The sequence below is a fragment of the Mustela putorius genome, unplaced genomic scaffold, assembly GCF_011764305.1.
Source record: "Mustela putorius furo isolate JIRA1106 unplaced genomic scaffold, ASM1176430v1.1 tig00001433_pilon_pilon_pilon, whole genome shotgun sequence".
Taxonomy (NCBI): domain Eukaryota; kingdom Metazoa; phylum Chordata; class Mammalia; order Carnivora; family Mustelidae; genus Mustela; species Mustela putorius.
Window position 1 is genome coordinate 366,358 of NW_025421741.1, and position 25,031 is coordinate 391,388.

General features: G+C 59.1%; 1 protein-coding gene across 9 annotated transcripts in view; it reads right to left on the minus strand.

Moving 5' to 3' along the window:
* Positions 1-555: 555 nt before the first annotated feature.
* Positions 556-25,031, minus strand: part of RIMBP2 (RIMS binding protein 2) — a 204,784-nt gene continuing 180,308 nt past the window's right edge. For 4 of the 9 annotated variants that reach the window (XM_045087627.1, XM_045087628.1, XM_045087629.1 and 1 more), the window contains 10 exons: positions 23,803-23,946; positions 20,986-21,144; positions 17,815-18,471; positions 16,129-16,246; positions 12,740-12,924; positions 12,102-12,270; positions 8,639-8,739; positions 7,225-7,296; positions 3,873-4,007; positions 556-1,950 (listed from right to left, as the gene is read on the minus strand). In XM_045087627.1, coding sequence (XP_044943562.1) covers positions 1,762-1,950; positions 3,873-4,007; positions 7,225-7,296; positions 8,639-8,739; positions 12,102-12,270; positions 12,740-12,924; positions 16,129-16,246; positions 17,815-18,471; positions 20,986-21,144; positions 23,803-23,946 — 1,929 coding nt within the window. In that variant the 3' untranslated portion in view covers positions 556-1,761. Of the gene's footprint in view, positions 3,407-3,872; positions 4,008-7,224; positions 7,297-8,638; positions 8,740-12,101; positions 12,271-12,739; positions 12,925-16,128; positions 16,247-17,814; positions 18,472-20,985; positions 21,145-23,802; positions 23,947-25,031 lie in introns of all 9 variants that reach the window. The other 5 variants (XM_045087626.1, XM_045087625.1, XM_045087630.1 and 2 more) reach the window with 5 other exon arrangements.

The following is a 25,031-nucleotide window of genomic DNA, read 5'->3' on the forward strand; positions in this document are numbered from 1 at the left end:
CTTTGAACGGATTAGCGGCATAAAGTGCATACTCACCCTGTCGTGTGGACCTTCATTTCTTATGTCGGTATTTCTTAAACTGGAATTTTTTTTTAAAGACCTTCCATTTGATCTGGCTTTTTTTTTTTTTTACCTTAGTTCTTCAAAGTTGATGCATCTTGTGTGACGGACACTTTGTGCCCTCTGACCTTCCCGCCCCGGCCGCGTGGGATTGGCCGTGGCAGATCTCCCAGGCGGATGAGACCACGCGGTCTGCTCTGTTCGTGCCGCCTGAACCGTAAAAGTGTCAGAGGAGAACAGGACGAACACGGCTCGACCTCACCCTTGAGGCCTCCGCGCAGCTCCGTTCGCCTGAGCAGCTGTCACCAGCCATGTGAGGGGACGCGGTTTGTGAGTGACCCCCTGAGCGCTGGTCACAACCATTTTTAGGGGAAAAAGGGAGGGCCAGGAAAGGCACGGATATCGAGTTTGTCTTCTGCGCGTGGGAGAAAGGAGAAAGGCATCCCGCAAAGCCGCACCGATAAAATCGGTTTCAAACAAAGACAGAGCACCCGGTGTTGTATAAAATAACAAATTTTATTTCTAGAAAATTTCTTACACTAAGTGCACACATGCACACACGCACACGGTACTGGGCCACACGCGGACTAATTTCCTTTTAATAAATGAACCACAGACTGAAAGCTTACAGTTTACAACAGAGTTTTGAAGACACAATGGGAAAAGCTTGGTCATTCATTTATAAACCTTCCATAAATTACAAAAGAAAGGCAGTCTGAAAAGTATGTATAAAGAGTAAAAACACTTTACAAGTGGACAAGAATTACAAAATAGTAACCGATCCCACACGCCTGCCGGTGACCTTGTCAGTCTCTCGGTCAAGTGCCCGCGGTGTAGTCTGCCTGGTGTAGAGCCATGGGGGACGGACTGAACTTGAGGGGCTGTGGGCGTGGTGTGTGCCTTGTGGGGGCCATTCCCCGTGCTCTGCTCGCGGCGGGGTGTGTGTGTGCGGCGTGGGACTCGGGCCACGGGGTGTGTCACCGGGAGCCAGGAGCGCGTCCTCGCTGGCCGGCAGGGCTGGAGGAGCGGTAACTTCTCCAAACGGGGCGACCCTCTCGCTCCCTTTCTAATCTTGAGTGATCTGAGTTAAGGAAATGTGTTCTGGGTGTTGCCCGGCTCGCTCTGGGAGAGGCGGAACGCCGGGGTGTGCACGTGCACGGCCTGCACCCCTGACCTCAGAGCCCTGTGTCTGTGGGGGGAGGAGCACTGAAAGCACGACACGTACAAAGCAGACACGGTAGTTTTTATTAGACAGTACAGAACACGGTGCATTTCTAAGGCCGAACATCAAGGCAGTTAAACTAGAAGTTCAAGACCAGAGTTAAAGTGAGTTGATGCGTCGCGAGGCAAGCGTTTGGAAAGAGGGTCAAGGTGGAAACCATTCCTCTGAGGGCGGATGACAAGGGCACAGAGGCCGGCAGCACGGGGCGGGGAGCGAGCCACAGAGAGCTACTGGCCCCCGTGCGCTCGGAGACGCCGCCGCCCGGCAGGGCGCGGGCGCTGGGCTCGCGGGCGGGGAGGGGGCCCCCAGCAGCTCTTTGTCCTCGCGGGTGGCTTACAGTGGACGGTAGAGCAAAGAGCATTTCTCTACTGGTGTCGGGGGAGAAGAGTGTGTTTTTAGGAAGCACTTGAGTCACTGAAAGCCCTAGTTTGGGATTAAAGGGAACGACACGGACTGGGGGGTCGTCCGGAAGCGCCTGGTCATTTCACCGCACCCAGCTTTTTCAGCAGTTTCTTGCCTTTGGAAAGCAGCCCCTTTTTCTTTTTCGAGGACATTTCCCTGCCTCTCCCAGGACTACCAGTACCCATGGATGACGGAGGTGACCCCGAATGGAGATGGGCTGTGGGGGATGGCGCGCTCCTTGCTGTACCTGAACCCTCAGGAGGAACCTAGTAGGCACAGTGGGACAGTTGAGTGCGCGAGCACCGACCACATCGCTTACACCACACGGCCCCGTCCCCCGCCAGGGAAGGGGAGGGGGGCTCGTGGCGTCCTTCAGGGGTCAAGGAAGCCACGAGCTTGCGCGCCCTCCCCGCAGCCCCCCTGCGAGGTGGGGGGGGGGCTGCGGCTGTTTGTCTTCGGGGGAGGGGAAGGCCGCAGCTTTGGCAAAACAAAGCCAGGTAGTAATTTACTTGGTAAATTAAGACCCAAAGCGGAGGTGTGGGGGTGGGGTGGAGAGCTGGGAAGCAGAGATCCCCGTAAGTTAGGTTCCAGTGAGACTGGCCGAGGGCCCGTCAGCAATCTTAAAAGCCAAGGCTCTGAACGGGGGCTTGTGGGTCTGGGAGTGACCGGGCTACAGGGAGGGTGGTCTGGTCGGGGCATTCCTGGGGACGTGAGTCACGCCATAGCAGACGGCACACACCGGTTGAAAGGAAAAAAAAACTAAAATGAACCTCTATCACAATCGAAGGAAGCTTAAAGGCCCTTCGTGCGTGCTCGCGAGACTCCCCGGTGGCCGGACATGGACTTGTGTCCAGAGAGCGCACCGGGCGCCTCCCGGCGGCGGGGAGGGTTCGCTGGCCCCGGGGCTCGGCCCTCACCCCCTCGCCCCTCCACGCCTCTCCATGCCAAGCCCTGCCTCGGGCACACGCGGGGAGCCAAGGGCTTCAAGCTTGCTTGGATTTAGAATCAAGGTCTAGTTCCGATGGAAAACACCTAGGAAAGCATCCCACGCACACCTGAAGATACCGTCCGCCCCGTCTAAGGCCGCGCGGCCGCTGCGGCTCTCGGCCGAGCGAGCACAGCATTGCATTGCTGCCCCCGAGGAGCCGCCCGGCACACGCACGGACTCGGACTTGCCGCAGCCCGGCCGCGGGGGTCACGCCCGCGGCGGGGGGCGAGGGGGCGGGCGTGTCAGAGCCAACTCCGCGCGCCCGGCGCTCCCCCCTCCTCGGCTCGGGCTCTGGGTTTTCACAGGAGCGTGTCCCGGAGTAAACATGGTGTCTAGTTGTGCTTTTGTTTTCCCCACGAGCGGCTAACAATGCAATGCACAGCGTTCGTCACGAGGAGACGCTGCAACATTCTCTACGTGAACAGACAATGAGCCTCGCAAGAAATATGTTCCCAAGGTTGGCCTTCGAAACCGTCTGAAATGGTGCGGGCAGTAGGAAATGAGGGATAAGGAACACTGGGCTACAGAATCGGTGGCTTTACAGCCGAGGCCGAGGAACAGCCTGCTGTCCGAGGCCCAGGGGCTCTGTTCTGTTTGGTCGTGTTTTGAGACATATTTCTTTTGTGTGCGCGTCCGCCGGGGCCGCGGGCGGGGCGCTACCTGTGGTATCTTCAGTTGCTCACTTACGTGAAGGCTACGGGGCCTGATTAAGGTGTGAAATGAACACTCTTCTTCTGTTTCCAAGCAGATGAGCAAAGAAATAAAAATATATATATATATAAAAATAGAATATAGAAAAACTGGCAGTGATGAGATTAAAAAAAAAAAAAAAGCGAGACTACACGTGGGTGTCGTCCACTAGTCAACTACGCCGGAGGCAACCTCTGGTCTCTGCTACGAGCACGGAAACCCTAGCGGGGCCGAGGGGCGGAGGGACCGGCCGTCCCCTCCTCTCTCAGCCCAGCCGGGATGTGCGTCTACGGGGCGGGACGGGGAGTCCCTTCGTGAGGAAAGGCAGACGGGTTAGAGTCGAGAGGGGCAGGTTTTGTGAAACAAGTAAGTCAAAGTGAGATGCGGAGGCACAACCCCGGGGGGAGGGCGTGGGCTCCCGGGCCCAGCGGCCGACGTGTGCGCGCGAGGGGGTGCGGGAGCCAGTGTGGCCGGGGGCAGGCGTCAGAGGCGCCGGGGGTGTCCGCTTACCCGTTTTGCCTTGGAGCGCACCGGCGTGTCCCGGGAGTAGTGGCACGGAGCGTCAGACAGATAGACCTCCACGTCGTCAGGCACTTCTTCCAGAAAGTTTGAAGGTACAAGGCCTTTCTGCCCATTAAGTTCCCCCTAAAAACACAGCAGAATGAATTACTCGATGTTCCCAACATCTTCTTGCTTTCACCGTGGGAGCGGAGCGCTGGGGCCAGCTGCCTGCGGGGGTCTGCCCTGGTTCAAACGTAGAAGAACTCAGAGAGGGGTGTCACTGTCCCCAAACTACCCTGACCAGAACAGCAAGCTCGGGACGCGCTCAGGGGGACAGGGTCCCTTCCCTCACCTCTGCATCTGGCCTGGCTGGATGACAGTGTGGGTTTTCGCCCCTGGGGCTCACGTGGCTCCCAGGAACCAGGCCTCAGGACCAGCCCGTGGGGCGGCCGGCGGCCGTGGCTGGCCTTAGCGTCCCCAGGGAGCTTTTAGAGACCTCACTCAAGCGGATGCACTGACCATGGACGGACCCCCTCCCGAGGCCAGCGGGTGGTCTGGCGTGCATTGGGCGACGGCTACGGGTCCGTCTTGTGCACGCTCAGTCTCATTATAAAGAGCCGAACAATATGGGGGACACCTCCTCAGAGGTGATACTGCTTCAGGTCCGTCTCCTCCCTTCCAGAACCTTCTCTCACGTCTCTACACACGTACAGTTAAGATCACCATCCACAAGACATCTGGACCCAGCGGGTCACAGCCGCCATGTCACTTCTTCCCCGGTGCCCCCCAGTGCCTGCCTGCCCTCGCCCCCACCAGTGTCCAAAACCAAGTCCCAGACTGGCCGGCCCCGGACTTCCCGGGAGTCCGTCGCTCTGCTTACAAGTCTGGGGCCGGCATGAGACACGCGGCCTTCTCCGTCACGACTAGGACGGAGCCACCAGGGAGGGAGGGAGCCCCTGGGGTGGACGGGAGAACGTCCGCAGCTGCTGACCTACGAAGGGGCCCGTGTCCAGACCACATCAGGAGCTCAGCACGAGACGCCGAAGAAACGATGGGCAAATGACCCGCACCGCTGTTTCCCCCAAAAAAGTAACTCAGACGGCCGAGAGCACGTGGACAGATGCCCCACGTGAGCTACCACGAGCCCCCTAGGGAAACGGAGGTCAGAAGCACAAGACCCCTCCTCACACCGCTCAGGACGGCGACTCCAGACACAAACCAACAACAATTTAAAAACAAAACCACAGACAAGAGAGCTGCTGAGAACCGGGGGGACCCGGAGCCCTCGTGCCCCTGCTGGGCGGGGAGAAGCGGGCCGGCTGCCGGGGGCGGATCCTCAGAAAGTCGAACAGAATTACCAGCTGCCCCAGCAATCCACTCCTGGGCCAGGACCCGAAAGCCTCGGCCGAAGGACCGAGGGGCGTGTTTGCCGACCACACTCATGGCTGTTATTCCCAGGGGCCGAGCGTGCGAGCATCCACTGACGCCTGCACAGGGGACGCCCCCCTCGCACGCACCCAGCGGGGAGTCGTCTTGGGCTGGAGAGGGAAGGAGAGACGGACCCGCGCCCCGACGTCCTGCTCCGGGAGGTCGGGCAGGCGTGAGAGAAGTCCTCGTGTGTGAGGCCCCGAAAGCAGGTACGGAGCAGGTTCATGGGGACGGGAGGAGACGGAGGCTGGGGGACACGAGGGGTAGGGAGTGTCTGGTGCTCACTGCGGATGGCGCTTCCGGCTGGCAGGAGGGACGGTGCCCTGGGGCCACACGACACACTGTGACTGGGTCACCACCGCACGTGTCCCTCGGGATTTCTCCCACATCCGAGGTCAAGAGTCACATCCACAAGCAGACACACCAACGTCCGTGGGCCCAGACCTCAGGCAGACCCTCCTCTGGCACCGTCGAAGAGTGACCCCTGGCGTCGTGGGTTTGGGGCTGGGGACCGTGTGGTGGGAAAACACCCAGCCTCAGCCTCACAGCCCCAGTGGCGCCACGTTCAGCTCACGGGGCCCGTGGGACCACCCCGCGCACGCACACATGCAGACCCACCCCCTCTCCGGGCTCCCCGAGCGGCACGGGGGGCAGATCCGCCTGCACGTTTACTCTCCCCCTCTGGTTCTTCGGGGCTTCCCGTGCCGTCTGGCGAACGCCGCGTCAGAAGTGCACTGACTGCCGCACGGCCGTCCCCTCCGCCACATGCTGCTGTGTCCGACGTGGCCATCAGAATCTTCCGGAATCAACGGCACGGATCCCGCCCCATCGTGGAGAAGCTCGGAGGTCCTCCTGCCAGCCTCAAGCTCCGTATTTTCCAAAGCGCACCCATCACCGGGGGCAGACCTGGGCATCTTCTTGGATGATGCGCTCACCCCAACTGACGACCTGCACTCTGGGAGCTACTGAGGCGGCTTCCAACCACCTCCCTCCGTCACCTGGACCAGCCCGAGCCTGTGTCTCAGCCTCGGGGGCTCCCACCTCCCTCTCCCGCCCCCTCGAACCCTCGACAGGACAGAAAGCCTGACATCTGATCACTCACAGACCCCGTACTCTCATCTGGAAAGAAATGAGGGCCCGTGCAGCCCCTCTGAACACGGACCTGCCGTAATCCCAAACTCGGGGTCCCCGCAGGCTGTGAACTCGTCTGACTCGAAGGAAAACCTGCCTTAGCAGGACCGGATGGTTTCCCAGCTGTTCTGACTAAAGATGGGGGTCACGGGGAAGGTTGGGACCCTGGTGCAAGGTGGGGGGACCTGTCCCCAAGCCCCACTGCAGCAGGCACCCCCAGGCCGGCCAGCCAGCTCCTTGGCAGCCCCGTGCGCTTGGGCCTGGGGCATGCCATGAAGCACGAAGATGAGCCCGTCAGCATTCTTCCTCTCTTTTCCTCAAGAACTGTCAGCACCGTAAAGGAAGGAGGCGGCCCCCGGCCCCCAGGCCTGGAGTCAGGAGCCCTTGCCCGGAGCCCGGTCCCGGCTGCCGACGGCCGTCAGCTGGGAGGAAGGTCGGGGCGGACTTGGACACTCTGCTGGGGAGGATTAAGTAACAACATGGCCTGTTTGTATTCCTTCCTTCTCCTGCCCCCAAACGTACACCTTACAAAGAACCAGAGAGTTCAGCTGGGACATGTTTGGACGGAAGAACGTGAGTGCGTGTCCTCTGTCTGCAGCTTGCAGACACGGCACATGCCCCCCTCGGAGAAGGAGACCGGAGAGGCTCTCAGCCCCCCTTCCTGCACCAGACGAGCCCCAGAGGCGGGGACCTTCCCGAAAGCCGCCGGAAGCTCGTACCTCATGTCAGGGCAAGGACGCACGCGCAGAAGCAGACACACAGAATGAACAAGATGCAGCGTCCTGAGGTTTCAGACACTCACGTAATAAAATCCGTCTTCATCAATCTCCCCGAAAACGGTGATGATGTCTCCGGTGCAGAACGTGAGCTCTGCCTGCGGGGACAGAACGTCAGGCTAGCGACACCTTTGGTACGGGGCCGCTGGTTTTCTTTAAAAAGGTCCTCACGATTGCTCTAAGTATTTCTTTTTTCTCATCATTTTGGGGTTGGCCTGCTCTTCCGCTCCCCCAGGGAGGAAGGGTAGGAAGCCAGCCATTGCTTCTGTGCGTGGCACCCCGGGGACGCGGGGGAAGAACAGCTCAGCGGGGCCGCCTACGGGCCACGTGCCACACGCACCATTCCCAGCCAGAGCTCACACAGTGGCTACGTCCCCCGTCACCAGTTTAAAACTTGTCAAAGTGGGGACGCCTGGGCACTCAGGCGGTGGTGGAGCGGTTGCCTTCAGCTCAGGTCGTGATCCCGGGGTCGTGGGATCGAGCCCCGCATTGGGCTCTCTGCTCAGCGGGAAGCCTGCTTCTCCCTGAGCCCCTCACCCGGCCCGTGCTCTCTCTCTCTCTCTCTCTCAAATAAAGTCTTTAAAAAAATAAAACGACTCAAAGAGTTAACTTGAAACACCAGAAGTTCAGGGAAGGGTCCTCTGCAGCATAAGGACCGTCACATAAATGTCCCTGCACTGGGCGCAAATAGCCTTTACTCAATTATTCTGTCTACAAAGTGTACGCGACGTGCCAGGCGCCCGCTGAGACACGGGCCCACGGACAGAATCACGGACCGGCTTATCTCTGAATGTGAAGACAAGGGAAGAGGGAATGACCTCTCTGGCCACCAGACATCCCTTATGAATCGGGTCCACGTGGCCATGTTTGCAGAGCCTGCTTTGAATCCGAACCACGAGCTGGGAGCACACGGGGCACCAGAGAACGGGGGGTGACAGATGCGGACACCGCTTGCCGTCTGAGAAGGCAGGGGCACAGGCTGAGCACCTAGCCTGTCAGCTCTGAGGGGGTCCCTTCTGCCTCCCAGGGCACCAAGGGCCACGCCGGCCCAGGCCATGTGTGTGGAGACAGGGGGCCTGTCCCTCAGCTTCTGCCTGGAGGGCGGGGGCACTTAGAGCTCTGCTGTCTCTCCAGGCCCCCGCACCGCAGATGTTAATTCTCTTCCAGAAGACACTCCGGGCTGTCACCGAAGGCCGAGGTCGGCAGATGTCTCCTCCCACGGCCTCCCGCACGGGGCCCTGGACCGCGGCGGCGGCGAGGCTGGTCAGCCGCGGTGCCCCGTCCCTGTCTCCTCCGGCCCAGCTCCCTCACACCAGTGACTGCACACACAGACCCCTCCAGAGAGGCAGCGAGGCCGGGTCCCACGGCCCCCGGGCTGCTATGCGGGGAGAGGCCGGGGGACCGGCCGTGAGCCACGGGGAAGCGACGCCGGGCACGTACCTCCACGTCGATGTTGGGCGAGCTCTCTCTCGGGTCGTAGTCGTACAGCGCCACCACCCTCCGCGTCGCCCCTGGGTGCCTGCCGCTGCTTCTGCTTCTCTCTGTTGACATCACGAGGAGGAGAAAGCCGTCACGGTTACTCCACAAGGAGTGCCGCCCCCGCTCCCTCGTCCCCAGGGCGGCAGTGGGACCGGACCACCGCCCTCTCCAGGCCCCATGAAGCCCCGGCTGTGCGGCCGGTCGCCCCGAGCTGCGTGTTCTCGCGGGTCTGCTCTGCCCGCCCGCCCCCGCCCAGCGATGAGGACGCTTCCCTCCCCCGACGCGTCCGTCTGACGGGGAGGCCGAGACGAAGCTGCGATCCTCTGAAGTCAGAGATCATAGCCCCTCGTGGGACTGTGTGTCACAGTGCGGGCTTCACCGCTGAGGGGTGTCCCCCCCGTGGGGATGAGGCAGCGACTCAACCCGCTCCCCAGGGGCAAGACGCCTGAGTTTCCCCTCTCAGCGGCGTGCGGTGAGGGCGCTGTGAGCACACGTGCCGCTGTGGGCACGCACGGAAGCTCCATCCCTCGGGGCGAGGACTCAGGAGGGGGCGGCCGGCCTGCACTGTGCGTCCAGCTGCCCACGGACCCGCCGCCTGTCGGACAGAGCAGTCCCGCCCCGCGGGGTCGCCCCCAGCGGATGCGGCTCCGGTTCCCACCCGACCCACGCTGGCTGCGGTCATCCCGGCGGGGGCGCCGGGGCTTCTCATGGCGCTTCTCCGCACACCATGGGTCCCGGTAGGCGTCTCTCCGTCGGCTCGACCGCCATCCACAAGTCCTCCGTGGTGAAGGAGCTCTTGGGTCTCTGGCCCGCACTGGCACTGGTCGTTGGCTTTCCTGTCGTGGAGTAGTCGAGAGCGGAGTCCCCCCAGTTCCTTCTCTTCATGTTGTGTTTCTCCAGTTAGAAACGACTCGATGCTCAAGAGCCCGACGTCAGTCTCTTGCTTCACTGTGTCCTGGTTTCAGTGTCCCGTCAAAGACATCCTGGCTTCATCACCACGAAGCTCCTCTCCTAGAAGTTTCACGGTCTTAGTTTTTATACTTGAGACGGTTCGATTATGAGTTCATTTTGTGAGTCCGGCAGGGGTGCGGCCCAAGCTTCATTTTTCTCTGCCCGATTCCAGCCCCCATGACAGAAGAGCCCCCTACCTGGGTTGAAACTCTGTGGACACTGCAGGCGTCGGTCCGTTTCCGGATTTGCCCTGCTGCCGGATGGCGGTGCCCGGGGCCGCCCATGCCACTGGGTCTCCATCAGCTCCCCTGTGCATCCGGTCGTAAAACCGGGCGCTTTCAGAAAATCACTCGGGCAACTGCAAGCCCCTTGCCTTTTCTTACACGTTTGATTCAGTGCATGGATTCTACACGGATCCCTGCACAGACACGGACCCGGGGGCAGGTCCCATCCGCACAGACATGGACTGGGGCAGGGGGAGGGGCGCGTCCTGTCCGTACGGATGAGCCTGTGGGTGCGTCTGTCGGTTTGGGGGTGCTGGACGTCTTCACCGCCCGCAGTGCAGAACATGACGTCCGTTTCCTCAGGGAATCCTCGGATTCTGTCCTCAGGCTGGGTGGCCTTCCCCACACAGAGCCCCCGGCATTCGACCCCTCCCTTCTCAGGTTTTTGTTCCATCATCGTAAATGACATTATGTATTAAACGTCAACTCCAAATTTTTCACACTAACGTTTGGAAAAACAATTGCTTTTGTATCCGTTGACCTTGCTAAGCTGCCTCCTTGGTTCTAGGGACTTGTGTTCTAGATCCTCTGAGATTTTCTAAGTAGATTTTCATGTCACATATGACTTGGAAAAAAGTTTGTCTTCTTTTCCAGTGCGTACCCCGTTTCCTCCTGTGTCACCACATGTGGTGTCGGAAGACAGCTGTGAGGCGGACACCGGGTCCTGCCCCAGCCACAGGGGGCGTGGGCTCAGCCTGCGGTGACAGCGACACTTCCTAGCGCTAGAAGGGCTCACGGTGCCTCAGTCCGGTTCTGTCAAAAGTCACAATTAGAAAAAGACAATAAAACAGACATTTAACCAATTTGGTAACTTGAATCAAGCTACCGCTTTCTAGCGGAGCCCTGGTGGGCTACGGGGTCTGTGGGGAGTGGAGCCAGACCCGGAGGCGTCGGAAGGGGAGTCGGGGGGTATTGGGCTCCGAGAGCTTCAGGCTCCGGGACTTGATCCAGGCAGAATATTCCCAGAAGCCTCTGCTCTAAGACGTGAGCTCTGACTTCACACTGTGAGTTCATTCATACCAAAAAATCGAAACATTCTGCTTGAGTTTGTGATTATCCTTAAAATTATGCACATTCTTTGAGCCACTGCATTTTGTCTCTGAAATCTGATTTGCAACTACGTTAACCTCATGTTTTGAAGTATTAAAACATGAATGACATAAAGCAGATCTTCCTGTCTCCAGCTCTGTGGAGAAAGCAGAGGCCTCTGAAATAGGTAGATTCTCCCCACATGTGCGCAAAATTAGACACCGTAACTGTAACGCTGCTAAAATTCACTGAAAACAGTTCCGCTGTGTGCTCACTGCTGCTTGCAAACTGGGTCCAGGTCAACGCAGGAGGGTGTCCTCCGCCCACACGATGGGGGACACGCTTTTCTTCCTTTTGGATGAGGAATGTCCACCCGGATGGAAAGCATGCGGTGACCCCCTCACCCTGTGACCCGCACTGGGGACGGGCAGACGCTCACGGCCCATCCCCCACGGAGAGGATGGGGTCCAGGTGTGAGCCCAGGGCGCGTCCCACAGTGAGCCCCCTGACCCCGATGTCCTGGTCTGTTCCTGCCGCCCGAACACGGCCCACAGCCACGCCTCACAGGCCCGGGGGCTGGGAGTCCTCCGAGACGGGGGCGCCGCAGAGTGGGGTCTGGGAGGATCCGCGTCCTGGTTCATGGGTGGTGTCTTCCCACCTGTCCTGGCAGGGTAGAGGGGGCGAGGGCCCCCTTTGCGAGGGCCCTGACGCCCCTCTGAGACCTCCACAGTCACGATGTCAGCTTCTCCCAGAGGCTTCGCTTCCTGACACCAGCACCGTGGGGGTCACGGTATAAATGCACACGTTTTAGGGGACACGACATGCAGAAACAGCCAGAAAGCAAGCAGTCTATTTTCTGGTGGGACAGACCTTTAGTAAGCAACGCTGTACTTCCTCCTTCATTAGAAAATCATCTGAGTTTTTGTAAATATTTGGGCGTGTAAATTTTCCCCAAAGCAGGCAAGACTATTATAACCCGGTTTGCAGTGCGGGTTCGTTTTCAGATTCCCTTGCAATGGCACAGACTGGACCCTGTCCACACCGCCTCCTGCTCCCGGCTGGTGGCGTGCCTGGGGGAGGCAGGGGAGGCCAGGGAGGCCGGAGGAGGCCGGAGCAGCCCCGCCAGCAGGGGCAGGGGCCACCCGGGGGTGGTCTCTTACCTATTTTCTCCACAGGCGTGTTCAGAGGCAGGAAGCCTTGTCTCAGAAGCTGGTCCATCATCTCCTCATCGTCGGCTTGGATTTCTGAGACCATATTACAAGGGATAAGGCCGAGCCGGGCACAGGTCTCCCCGCGGTAGAAGCCGTCCGCGTCTTTGTCACCATAGACCTGGAGCCGGGGCGAGAGGCCGAGGCAGGGTGAGTGCCGGGTCTCCCGTGTGTTGTCAGAATGTGCGGGAAGAGCCCGTCGCCACCGACACGTGCCCTGCAGACCTGCGGCCACACCGGGGAACCGGCTTCCGCCCCAGGGTCTGGACAACCCGCTGGTCCCATCAGCCGGCAGGGGGCACAGGTCGGGGTTCGGCTCCACTTCGCGTGTGTGAGGGAACCCCACCCCATGGAGAGGACTTTGAGTCTCCCCCTAGCGGTGTCCTGTCTGTAGCCGCGGGTTTCCCCCGGGAGGCCGAGCACCAGGCTCTCTCCGGGGTCCCTGCTTCGGACTCAAAAGCCTTTTCTCTGCTGGTCCTGCGGCTGACTGTCTGACGCGACGGAACAGGCCCGCCCTGGGGATGAGCTCAGGGGCGACAGTACGGTGGCCGCACGGTCCTTCCCTGGCCCCCACCCCGCCCGGCGCCCACCTTGATGATCTGTCCTTCCTTAAAGGGAAGCTCTTCTTCGGCAGCATCTGGATTCGGGGACATGGTGAGGGGGTCATAGTCAAAAAGCGCCACAAAGATCCGGGCCGGGAGCTCTTCGGCACCTGGGTCGGTCTCCGACTCTTCATAGAAGTCTGGAGAAAGGCGGTCCTGCTCGCTGTACTCGTCTGGGAGCGGGGGAGGGGACAAAGGCAGAGGGCTAGGTGACTCCCAGACTTAGAGACCCGTGCTGTTGTAGGAAGCGCGGTCTAGAAGATGGCCCAATGGCAGCACTGGAACGTCTGTCTGTACATCTCCGGGTGCGATACAGATCGACACGGGTGGGCGGGAAAAGCAGCAGCCGTCGGGAAACCCAGCGCGGGACAGGCCATCCGCTGCGGAGCGGAGCCAGCGGGACGGCCCCCCACCCCAGTCACCACCGAAAGGCATTCGCACCTGAGTGGAAGTCTGGGGTCCTCACTGAGCCTCAACACTTCAGTGGTGACAAATGCATTCTTCACAAAACTCCACCTACCACCCGGCTTCTAAAAATTGTGGGTTTTTTTGTTTTTTAAGATTTTATTTATTTGTCAGAGAGAGCACAAGCAGGAGGAGCGGCAAAGGGAGAAGCAGGCTCCCCGCTGAGCAGGGAGCGGGATGCGAGGCTCGATCCCAAGACTCTGGGATCATGACCTGAGCCGAAGGGCCCCCTGGTCAGAATGGGATCTTCCTGAGTGGAGCAAAGACCAGCCACAGTCCAGCAAGAAACCGTCCCCAGCTCCTTCCTCCTGCGAGTCACAGGTCAGCATCGGGAGGCCCTCCTTGTGCTGACCGTAGGGTCCCGAATTCACTACATCTGGACCCACATACTTTTTCTAAGTCTTTTAAAATCTGTTTCCTTAATTAGGACACCCAGAGAACATGAAAAGTTATGGTATTTTTATTCAATTGCGATGCATTGCTTCTTAAAAATATATTCGGGGGGCGCCTGAGTGGCTCAGTTGGTTAAGTATCTGACTCTCGATTTTAGCGCCAATCGTGACCTCAGGGTCGTGAGCTTGAGACCCGCGCTGAGCTCTGGGCTGGGCGTGGAGTCTGCTTAAGAATCTCTCTGCCTGTCCCTCTGCCCCTCCTGCTCATCCACTGCCTCCCTCTATCCCTCTCTCTCTCTCTCTCAAATAATGATAAATAAAAATATATTTAGGAAGTATATGGTCTACAGAATTAGGTTCCTCTGGAGGAAAAAAAAAAAGGAATGCTTCTGGAATGGAGCAGGTTCTTAAAACATTGATATTTGCACAAGAAAAATGGAACTAGATCGGAACGAGGGGCACAAAGTCGGCCGGCCCACCACTGGCCATTCCCGGGGGTCACCGGGCTCTGCTGAGCACGCTTCACTTCTGTCCTTTGAAACTCAGGCACTTCTGTGTATGAATCAAAGCCTTTGGTATTAACCGTGTTTGTATGCGCCTTCTTGCATCACTACGTGATGAGAAATCGGGTCCAATTCAACCAAATCCATGACGGATTTATTTGGCACTTTTTTTGAGTTATATTAAGAGCCTTTTTTTTTTTTTTTTTTTTTGGTTAAAATGTTAGCATTATTCTCTTTCTGCTACTGCTAATTTAGCTATTGTTTTACTAAGATGAAAACACGCGTGCAAACTTTCGATTTCTTTATGGTAAGACACACCCATTCAAAGGGCCGTCAGGGGCTCCAGAGTTTGGGGTCAGCAGGCAGGACCAGGAGGTGCCCAAGTCCCCCCTTTGCCTCCATCCATACCCACCGGGTCATTTGCAGTCCCTCCTGCAGCCATTCCCAGGAGCCCGGGGATGGAGCCTCGGCAGAGCCCCAGCCCCTTGCCGCCAACGCTCCCCGGTGAGCACAGCCGCAGCTCCCGCCCCATGCGCCAGGCCTTGGTCTCGCCGCATGACAGCGACAGTCCAGTGAAGCCCCAGAAACCCCCTTCCGCAGCAGAGATGACTGGGTCCTGGCCCGCACAGCAGCCCCACCCCACCTCGCTTCTGGAGACGGCCAGGCCCCCACGAGCCGTGCACCTGCTACACCAGGATCACCCCGTCAGGCTCGGTCGCTGTCACGGGGAGGGGGGGGACACACAGATCACGTGCACGTGGGGGCACCGTGGCACCGGGTCCCGAGCCCCCGAGACCACCCAGGCTGTGTGACGTAAGCCGCCCGCTGATGTGGAACAGGCGCGACCGGCGACCACCACCGGGACTGTGCTGCGTTCTTTGTCATTTTTCAGTAAACTGAAACAACTTTTTTTTCTTTTAGGGTCTTGAGTATTCTATGACACTTTTACTAATCAGTAAAAACGTTCTAAAACCATAGAGGTGGAAGAGAAAACTCTTCCCCTGTTGTTTGGACTCAAAAGGGAAGAAAAGTCTGGAAGAAGAAAAGTACTTTAGAGGATCTGTTTTGCGTCATCACGTCCATCTGTCCTGTTAGTTGATGTGAAAGGAGACTGTCCCCTGAACGTCAGCTGAGTGCCGGTGTCCGGACGCCCCTGAGCTGGCCCCCGGCCCTGGGTCAGGCTCCGCTGCGCCCGCTCCCTCACCGGCGCCCTTCCGGGCTCTCCCCGCCCGCGTTCCCATGCACGCACACTCCCACGAAACGCCAGTTTCTCTGCGCTGATATCCCAAGTTCCATGATCTTGTGCAAATACGTTTTGGAATCGTTTTTGCCACGAATCATTCCAGTGGAACGAACAGTCGGAGCCACCCCTTCGGACCTCCAACCACTGCCCCCTTCTGTGTGGGATCAGTTATGGGGACTAAAATGACAGCTTTCAGCACTAGTGGCTCAATCCCAAAAAGAAATGAAGGGAATGGGCTCAGGGGGCCGGAGGAGGGCTCCCGAGCGAGGAGGGGAGCACGTGCACGAGGGCGGCCCACGCTCCGGAGGCCACATCAGGCTTCGTGGGGTTCCCCACCACTTTGAGCCCCGGCTGCCGGGATACTTTATGCACACAGAGAACTCTCCGTTACTTGGGTTTATTTAGGTATTTGGAGTTGAGCTGCAGCTCCTGCTTCTTTGGCCGTGAACCTCTCACGAGAGCACAAGCTGGGACGTGAGAGGCCTCACACTGCAATCTCTCCAGGCCTCATGGGGTTTGGCCTCTCCAGGAAAGAAAACAAATTGGTAGGGAGAAGACTGACGTTAAAAGCCAATATGATATTTGAGAACTCTTACAAATAGGTTTCGTTTCTCTTATGCCTCTTTCTGCCTTCTTTTTGCCAGAAGTAACAGAGTTTTCTGTACGTGGTTAGAAATGCTACTCCTACTGAGTTTGCAAACGTGTCCCCATCGTGGACAGAGCGGCCATGTGCTCTGGGGTCCCAAGAGAGAGCAAGGTGTCAGGCCCACTCACCGATGGACGGGACCATCATCGGCCGGGACCGCTGAGGACCAGCACTGCCGTGGGAGAACCTTCGGCCCACGTGATCCACCCTGTCCGCCCGTCCTGCAGACATCGGGTTTCCTAAAATCTGAAGACACGACAACAGCACAGTCATAAGTCCTGCCAGCCTTGGGGAACAAAAGAATTAAGTCAGCCAAATCAAATCAACTCAGAAGCAGAAGCTCTAAAGGCAACTAAACTTAGCTTTTAACTGAAAGGTTAGCTGAATAACCTGGAGGAGAGAGAAGGCTGCTCTCCCCAGCCAGCCCGTCTTCCGCACCAGAGCCGTTTCTCGACACACGGAGGGGAGCGGGGGCGAGAAGGGACTCCTCGGGAGGCACTCTTCTCTGCGGCTCCCGCTGCCGAAGCCAAGGTCTTGGAACCAGAGTGAGAGTGGCTCCAACCCAGCTCGTCCCAGCTCCGGCCCCTCGGACCGCGTCCGGCCCTCAGCTAGTCTCAGGACAGCCTGCCCCTGCAGTGCTCACGGACATGTTGGGGGGGCGGTTAGCTGCGCTTCCGAACACCCCACCTGGACACGGCTGTGTGTGAGGTTACCGGAAACTCGGACAGAAGTTTCTGTGCATTCCCAGCTCTGAAACTCACGGCAACATCTTGGCCCTAATCCGAAGACACCAATGACTTTTCAGGGCTGCCTTGGATGGTTCTCCTTTTTGGACGGGTTTGCTTCTAATTTGCACTAGAGGTCAGAATCATACGAGAGAATCATAGCGAAACCTCCGGCTCACTGGGAAGCAGTTGGAGTGGGGAAGCTCTTGGGGGCACAGGGAACGAACAGTGGTTGGGGAGGCCCAGTAGTTAGACGGCTTGTCACAGGTAGAGGACAGGATGTGGGCCACGGATGGTGGGCGACTCAGTGGGCTCAGATCGGCGCCCTTGTGTGCACAGAACACGACTGGGCAGGCTCAGACCCCAGGCCTGGCGTGCCCGGCGGCGGCTCGCCTGTGTTTTCATGGAAAAGTTCAGCATGACAGGAGCAAATGTCTTGGAAAAGGCACACAATATAGAGATGAATGATGCCTCGGATGGACCCCCTACTTTTAACCTGCCAACAAGCCTGCAACACAAGGCGGGGGTATGCGTCTAGAGCTGAAGATGGAAAACCCATTCTGAAAACTTCCCCCGGAAAGAAACAAAACAAAAGCCACTTTGGAAACAACATATAAAAATGGACCTTTGATAATTGTTCCTCATTCGTGGTTTTTTTTTTTTTTTCCAGTTATGAATGAAGATCCAAACCTATGGCCACAATCAGAAAACACCCTCGACGGTGCGGGTGGCGGTCGTGAACGTCCCCGAGGGTTCATTTGGAAAAAAACACATGTTGCCAAACTTTTGGATCATCGTAGTTCAGCTAACCCTTAATTAAAATTTAGATTCAGTTGTCCTTTAATTAAAGCAGCCATAATCGTCGCTGATTCTGTGGGGTGGGGGTCAGTATTCTAAAGCAAAGGAAAGGGGTCGTCAGCATGGTCAAAGATTGGGAAGCGATGGCACTGAAATCAAAATGCATGGAAATGAAAGACAGCCAGCAGAGACGCTCCCCAGGGATGGACACCAACAGAAAACAATCAGGGAAAAGAATGAAAATGGATTGGTTTGGCAAGCAGATGTGAGAAGGAAGTTGACTTCACACACCACAGGGCCTGCTGTCACCCGGGGAGGTGACTCTGGGGCAGTGGCCCTACTGTCAGGCATGTTTATGCTTTTCTTCCAGACATCCCGCAGGCCCTGGTGCCCCAGGGGCTCCTCCCGGCCATACTTCCTGGGGGCGGATCTCTCTGGGCTCGGGTGGGCATCATGGCTCCTGAGGACGGCGCTGGGGTCCACTTGCTCCCCAAAGTCCTCCTCGATGCTGCTCTGCCGGGTCAGCGTCCGCCGCCGGGCCAGCAGCGGCCTCAGGCTTCTCCTATGGGGGCAGTGCCCAGGGCCCGGGCTGCACTTGGCCGAGCTCCTGAAGCTAAGACGTAGCTCCTCCTCCTCACTCCCACAGTCCAGGCCACTGTCCGGGCTCCTGCTGGCCGCGCGGCTGGACCAGCAGCCTCTGTCTTCCAGAGCGAAGTCCTCCGCATGGGGGCCGCCCCCTGGGCCCCTGGGCTTGGCTGGGAGCCGAGAGGCCGGTGGGGCCCGGGCCCTGGCCGAGTACCCTAAGCCCTGCTTGTGCAAGACCTCCAGGTGCTCTCCCTCCTCGGCTACTTCGGGGATACTGAACAGCCTGGAGCTATGCTGGGTCAGGTGGGGGTGCTCAGGCGGCTCCAGGAAGGCCCCCTCAGAGCCGCTACTCTGAGAGCACTCCTGAAGGGGGTGGTGTGTTAAAACGGGGTGGGACCCAGGTGACATGGCGGGAGGAAAGAAAACAGACAGAATTAGTCTCAGGCCATGAGGGGCAGCAAGCATGCGTGTACTCGTGGGGGCGAAAGGCATGCTCTGGCCGGGCTCTGAAATGAGAACACAAGGTTAGCGGATGGTGCCTGGCGCGGGGCAGGGGCAGGCGCGCGCGGCGGTCTCGCCTGGAGTGGGTGGCGGGCCGCAGTGGAGGGCGGGCGGGCCGCGGGGTGCCGCTGGGGACAGCGGGCAGCAGGGGGCGCAGGGCCCGGGGAGGCCTGCACCCCAGGAGCTCGGAAGACGGCTGCTGGGGGGGCCTGGGGCGGGGCGGCGGAGGCGGGCACCACGGAGGCCCCGCCCACTGCTGTCCAGCACGCTTTGCTCTGGGCTGCACCCGTGTGACAGCGGGGGCCTTGGCCCTTGGCCCTTGGGCGCCTTCTGGCTCCCGACCGTGCGCTGTGCACAGCCGAGCTCTGCCCGCGTCTGCAGAGGACCTAGTCGGTCTGCTTCTCCAGATCCTGGCCCAGGGCACGCGGAGAGCCGCATCCCAGCATCCTGGGCCCTCCCTGGAGCTGCCCCAGACTGGAGGGGCCTAGCCACCGGGTACCCCCGGGCCGTGGCCTCTTACTCTCCGCTGGGGCTTCCCTGAGCCCATCCTTCATGCCCGCTGGGCAGGGAGCGCGCCCCTATTGCCTTGCCAGACAAGGCCCTTCCTCCTGGGGCTGTGTGGGGCTCCTGCCAGCTGGGGACCCTGGTGCGTTTAGGGCGCTGGGGGCTCACGGGCAGGAGCTCAGTGCCAGCCGCTGACCCAACCCCGCGGCTTGGCTAACCTGACACCCCATGTGTTTGTGAGCTTGAAGAAGGGGTCCAATCTGGTATGGGGGCAGGGCTGGTATGGGGGAAGCTGGCTCAGCCCTACAGAATTGTCGTGGGCAAGAAGCTGAGCCCAGTGATCCCAGATTCCCAAACTACTGGACTTTCTAAAGAACTCAGACGTCCAGACTGGCCCATAAAAGCTTCTGATTTAAAAAAAAAAAAAAAAAAAAAAGGAACAGCACTGTGGGCGAAGCCACGTGCATTACTCTACCGGCTGTCAGCTCCCAGGCAGCCTCCCTCAGGTGCCCCCCAGCAGGGGTTTTTCTACCAAGCTTCATTTCTGGGCCCCCAGCCTGGGAGAGAAGGCAGACTCTGCTTCTTTGCTAAACTATTCCCAGGAAGTGCCTTCCCAGGAGCTTTCTCCATCAGAAGGAGAAGCATCATGAAAACCAGACCCAGGCTCTGCCCAGCCCATCTTTGAGCAGCTGCAGGCAAAGCGGGGAATCCGGGGTGGGGGTGGGCGTCAGACCCGACCAGGGGGAGGCCTTGGCTCTGCGTCCCTCAAGGAAGGCTACTGAGTCCAGCTGGCCAGTGGCGCCTTGGGAGCTGGCAGGGGGCGGGGGAGGAGCCCCCAGGAGGGGCAGGAGCTGCCAAAAGGCAGAATTTGCACAGGACTCCAGCAGGTGCTTTGGTGACAGAGCGTCTCCAAGACCCTGTCGGGGGCTCTTCGCCAGATGTTTCTGAGTCCCGCCTGTGCCAGTCCTGACTGTGCCAGCAGTGAGTCGGCACCCAGAGCTGGATGTGCCTTCTCTCCGCCGTCAAAATGCATGCTTGTGTGTCCGAGAGAAATTCCACGGTGGGGTGCTGTAACCCCAGAGGAACTTTCCTCTTCGTGGACTTTTTCATGGGCAAAGCCCACAAGGGTCCTTACAGCCGTCCAGCCCTTGGCCTGTCTGCCCCTGGGGTGGGAAAGGTTGGCGGATGGTGGCCACACGGCTCAGCCAGCCAGGGGCAGGGCCCGGTGCAGAGGCGGGAGCTCCCGCTGTGGGAGCGAAGGCCTGAGCATGCGGGCAGCACGTGGACACACACATGCGGGTAAGCCTTCTTCTGCTTGGGTCTTTGGAGGCCTCAAGCTCCGGTTCCATGAAGGTGACCCCCATCAAGCCCATCAGAGGATGTGGGGTTCTGGGGGAGGTGTCTGCAAAGGGGCCTGTATGTGGACCCCATGAACCCGCGACCCCCTACCCCCTCTAGCTTCCACGCCCCCTGGCACAGAAGCCCCCAGCTTCTTCCCCACATTGAGTCTGCCCGAACCCCTGCCGGCCACGCCCATCCTGGGCCCCTAGATCAGAGCTTGGGGCCCGTGGGGGAGGGTGGTCTTCCCTGTTCTGTTCTTCCCCACTCAGTTCCTGGCACCGAGCTGGGCACCCCAAGGGTCCCAAACAGACTCTCCCCAGCCCTTCCTCCCGGGCTTGTGGGGCAAGGGCAGGACGGGAGGCTGGAGGAATTTCCCAACACAGACGTCACAACAACGAGGAAGCAGACCCAAACCCACAGGCTCTGCACAGCTGGGCGAGGCCTCCCGGAGCCGCTCTTAGCCCCAGCAGAGGGACAGGGAAGGACAGCCCCAGGGCGTGGGGTGGGAGCCGGAGACTGGGGGCCACTGACCTTGAGAGCGTTGTGGGAGGTACCGCTGGGCCTCCTCCTGCCCCCGTCCTCCAGCTGCATCTCAGAGTAGAGCTCCTCCTCGTCCTCCTCCATGATATCGGAGAGGTCAGAGCCCCGGCTGCTCTCTGTGTGGTACTCGTCTCCGTGGCAGCAATGCGGCTGGGGGCCGAGAGAGGGGATGCTGTGGGGGCCACGGCATGGGGGCCACCCAGGCTCTCCTTGCCCCCCTCCCCCTGCTCTGCTGGCTTGCAAGACCCCCGCTCATGATGTGTATGTGTGTGTGTGTGCGTGTGCATATGTGCACGCGTGCGTGTGTGCATATGTGCATGCTTGCATGTGTGTGCATATGTGCATGCTTGTGTGTGTGCATATGTGCACATGTGTGTGTGCATGTGTGCGTGTGTGCGTGTGTGCATGCGTGCGTGTGTGTGCATATGTGCATGCTTGTGTGTGTGCATATGTGCACATGTGTGTGCATATGTGCACATGTGTGTGCATATGTGCATGCGTGTGTGTGTGCATGTGTGCATGCTTGTGTGTGTGCATATGTGCACGTGTGTGTGCATATGTGCATGCCTGCGTGTGTGCATATGTGCATGTGTGCGTGTGTGTGCATATGTGCATGCTGTGTGTGCATATGTGCATGCTTGCGTGCGTGCATATGTGCACGTGTGTGTGTGTGTGCATCTGTGCACGTGTGCGTGTGTGTGCGCGCGCGTGCTGAGGAAGGCCCGAACATCCCCATCCTGTCAAGCTCAGGGGGCCAGGAGGGCGGGGACAGCCAGCCCAGGTTGGCTAGCTCTGAGCCCGCGGTGACCGGCGGAGACCCTGGCAGGCTCTGGGGCAGCAGGGCTCAGGCACACTGCACGTGTGCAACGGAGAGCCGTGGGGTGGGAAAGTCCGTGCACGTGCACCATGTACAGGTATTTACGCTTTTTGCAAATACCATGTCACCCAACACGCTCACGCACCCTGCATTGTCTACAGAAGAGATGGGCCAGGCAGGAGGCGCCACCCACCCCACCCCGTGAAGGCTGGGCTCATGCTGACCCCTGATGGAGACGGTGATGTGCATGTGCGCACGGACACGGCCAGCCCTGGCCACGCACGGCGACACCAGGGGGCTGCTGCTCCCACATTCACCAGCTCAAGTGTTTGCAGCGAGATACGAGATGCAGCAAGAAGCGCTCTGCATGCCGGGCAGGTAGACGGACCACGGCGTCCTGTTCTTGCTGGATGAAACTGATCAAGAACGGGGTCTTTATTTTCCAGGTGGGCGATGAGGCAAATGCATTCAATAGCAGCTCGGGGCACATTTATTAAAAATACTCCAGGGGCGCCTGGGGCCCTCAGTCGTTAAGGCCCAGGTCACCTCAGGTCATGTTCCCCGGGTCCTGGGACTGAGGCCCTTGTCAGGATCCCTCCTCAGCAGGAAGCCTGCTTCTCTCTCTCTGTCATTCCTTCTGCTACTCCCCCTGCTTGTGCTCTCTCATTCTCGAATAATAAAATCTTACAAAACAAAACACAAAATCCAGTTTTCAATTACTAGCCCAGATAAGGACATGTAAGCGTTTCTGGCCATGTGAAGTTGGCGGCCTGCTGGAGGCAGGAGGCTCGGCGTGCCTCGCGAGCAGAAGGGGCCAGGGATTCTCAGTCTCAGCTTCTACGGCCTTGGGGAGGGCACGGTTCCAGCGGCAATTCTTTTACTTGGGGGCCAAGTATAAAGCATTCTAAGAAGGGCTTCAAATACACAAAGAGCTGGTTGGTTTCAGGTGGTCTTCCCCAGGCGTCCAGGGCGCATGGCCCCAGTCTGCCCAGTGAGAGGGAGGAGCCAGTCTGATGGGCTTCTGGGAAGGACTTTTTCTCCCAAAAAAGTCCCAAGACTTTTTTCATCCTTCCCTTCCTTCCTTCTTGGGGAGCTATCACATAAGGATGCAATTACTGGAGCTATGGCAGCCACTTTGTAGCCACAAGAGGAAGGCCAAAAGTATGGATGATCCAGAAGCCAGAGCCCAGGCACTCTGCACAGCTGAATCAGCCTGGCGAAATCCATCCCCCTGAGGCTTCCCACTATCACGGTGGGGAAATGCCTTCATCACCGTCATCATTATTAGGGAGGCATTCTGTGTCTTATGTTCAAATGAGTGCAAGTAGAACAATATTAATCTTGCAGACAAAGAGCCGGCTGGCTGGACGAGCTGTGCAATCTGCATGCAGAGCTACAGCTGGGCGGCAGTGGGGCCAGGACATGACCCCACGTGTGGAAGTCCAAGGCCCCTGAGGCCACAGTGTTGCCCTGCCCCGTGGGTGCCACTATCTGCCGTGTCTTCGCGCCCTGATGTCCTCACACTGCCCGACTCTCCAGGTCTTCCCATCTGTTGCACAGACAATCCGGGCGCTTCCCTCAGGGTGCATGTGGTCTGAGCATGGAGCCACAAGGTAGGCGGGACACAGCTGCTGCGGTAGGGGCCTGGGCAGGGAAGGGAGCACTAGCAGCTCGTGCTGTAGGCATAGGATGTGGATCCTCATGTTTCCAGCCCCCCGTGATGCCTGGCACAAACCAGATGCTCCACAACCCTGGTCTGATTAAGGAAAGCAGGTGAACCAACGGCGGGTTTCTCCTCAATCAACCAGGTGGTCACCTGTAGGTTCACCTGACCCACCCGATTATCCCCGCGACCAGACGCCAGCACAGGGGGGTTGGGGAGGATGGGGGCCTCCCATATGGGCTTCTGCAACTGCCCCTGGAGGAGGTCAGTCTCGGGAGCTCTGGCTGAGGCCAGGGCAGGCCCACGGGGACACCACTCTCACACTCACCTGCTTGCCGAGCTCCGAGCCCTTCAGAAAGTCATCCACCGACGCGCCTCTCCTCTTGATGTCTGGGGACTCATAGCTGTCCTCCTCGTCGGAGTTCATGTACTGCCCACCACCCCTCTCCAGGAAGATGCTCCTTTTCTCTAACTTGGAAGGAGAAGGAAAGGAGCGGTCAGGAGGGGCTAGTGAACGGCAGGGGGCATCCAGGTCCCCGTGTCTTCCAGGCTCGGCCTCTCCTTCACCCAGCACCCCGGGCAGGGACCTGTGTCCAGTGGCCGAGCATTGGCCTCAGTGCACTGTCCCCTGTCCCTTACCAGAAGCACTTCCCGTCTTTGCTGGAGGAAACCTAGGGATACCAATGGAAAGTTCTCTCTCTATCCAGCTATTGGTCTGATCAATCAATGCTTTCTTGAAGAACGACATTCAGAGGTTTGCTTTCTCTCCTTGCCTTCCAAAAAGTGAGCTGGCATGGGGGCAGCATTCCCTGGCCTGGCTCCAGCCGGCTCTGGGGACCCCGCCTGGGGGTATTAGGGCTTCGGGAGGTGCAGCTGCATCCCAAGGAGCAGAGGGACACTCGCCCCCGACCGCCAGGCCCTTCCTGCCCACAGAGCTTCACCAAAAGCATTAAGCACCACCATCTGGGGCCGGGCTTCTGCCTCAAGAGAGCACAGCGGGGGAGGGCCCCCGATAAGGTGTGTACTGGAAACACTTCTTCTCATCCAGGGTCACAGTGAGTGTTGAATTGTTTTTTTAAGTATTTACAGCCCACACTGAACCACCTGGGGGAGCTCACACACAGCCTGGGTTTCCGGTGTTTCAGGAGGACTGAGAGCTGTCACTACCTCTCACATCCCCCCTACTCCCCTCCCCCATGGCCTGTGTGTGTCCAGCATGTGCCCTGGGTCACCCAGCTCTGACTTTTATGCTCTGTGCTCTTCCTGAGGTCCCCGACCTGGTCCCCAGCCCAGGGCCAGGCTGACCGACCATGGGACCCCCAGGCATCAGCACGGATGTCTACATCTCAGAGCAGACGCCCCAGGGCTCCCTGTCCTGGAGGGAACCTGCGACTGGATGGGCGGAACCAAGCAGGACCCTGACCACCGCTGTGACCTTGGCCACAGCCCTGACCGCAGGCCGCAGCAGACATGCCGGGCGCCCTGGCAAGCCAACACGCCTGAGAATGAGAGGGATTTGTCCTGGGGTGGGGGCAGGGGTACGCGATCCAGCCCAGT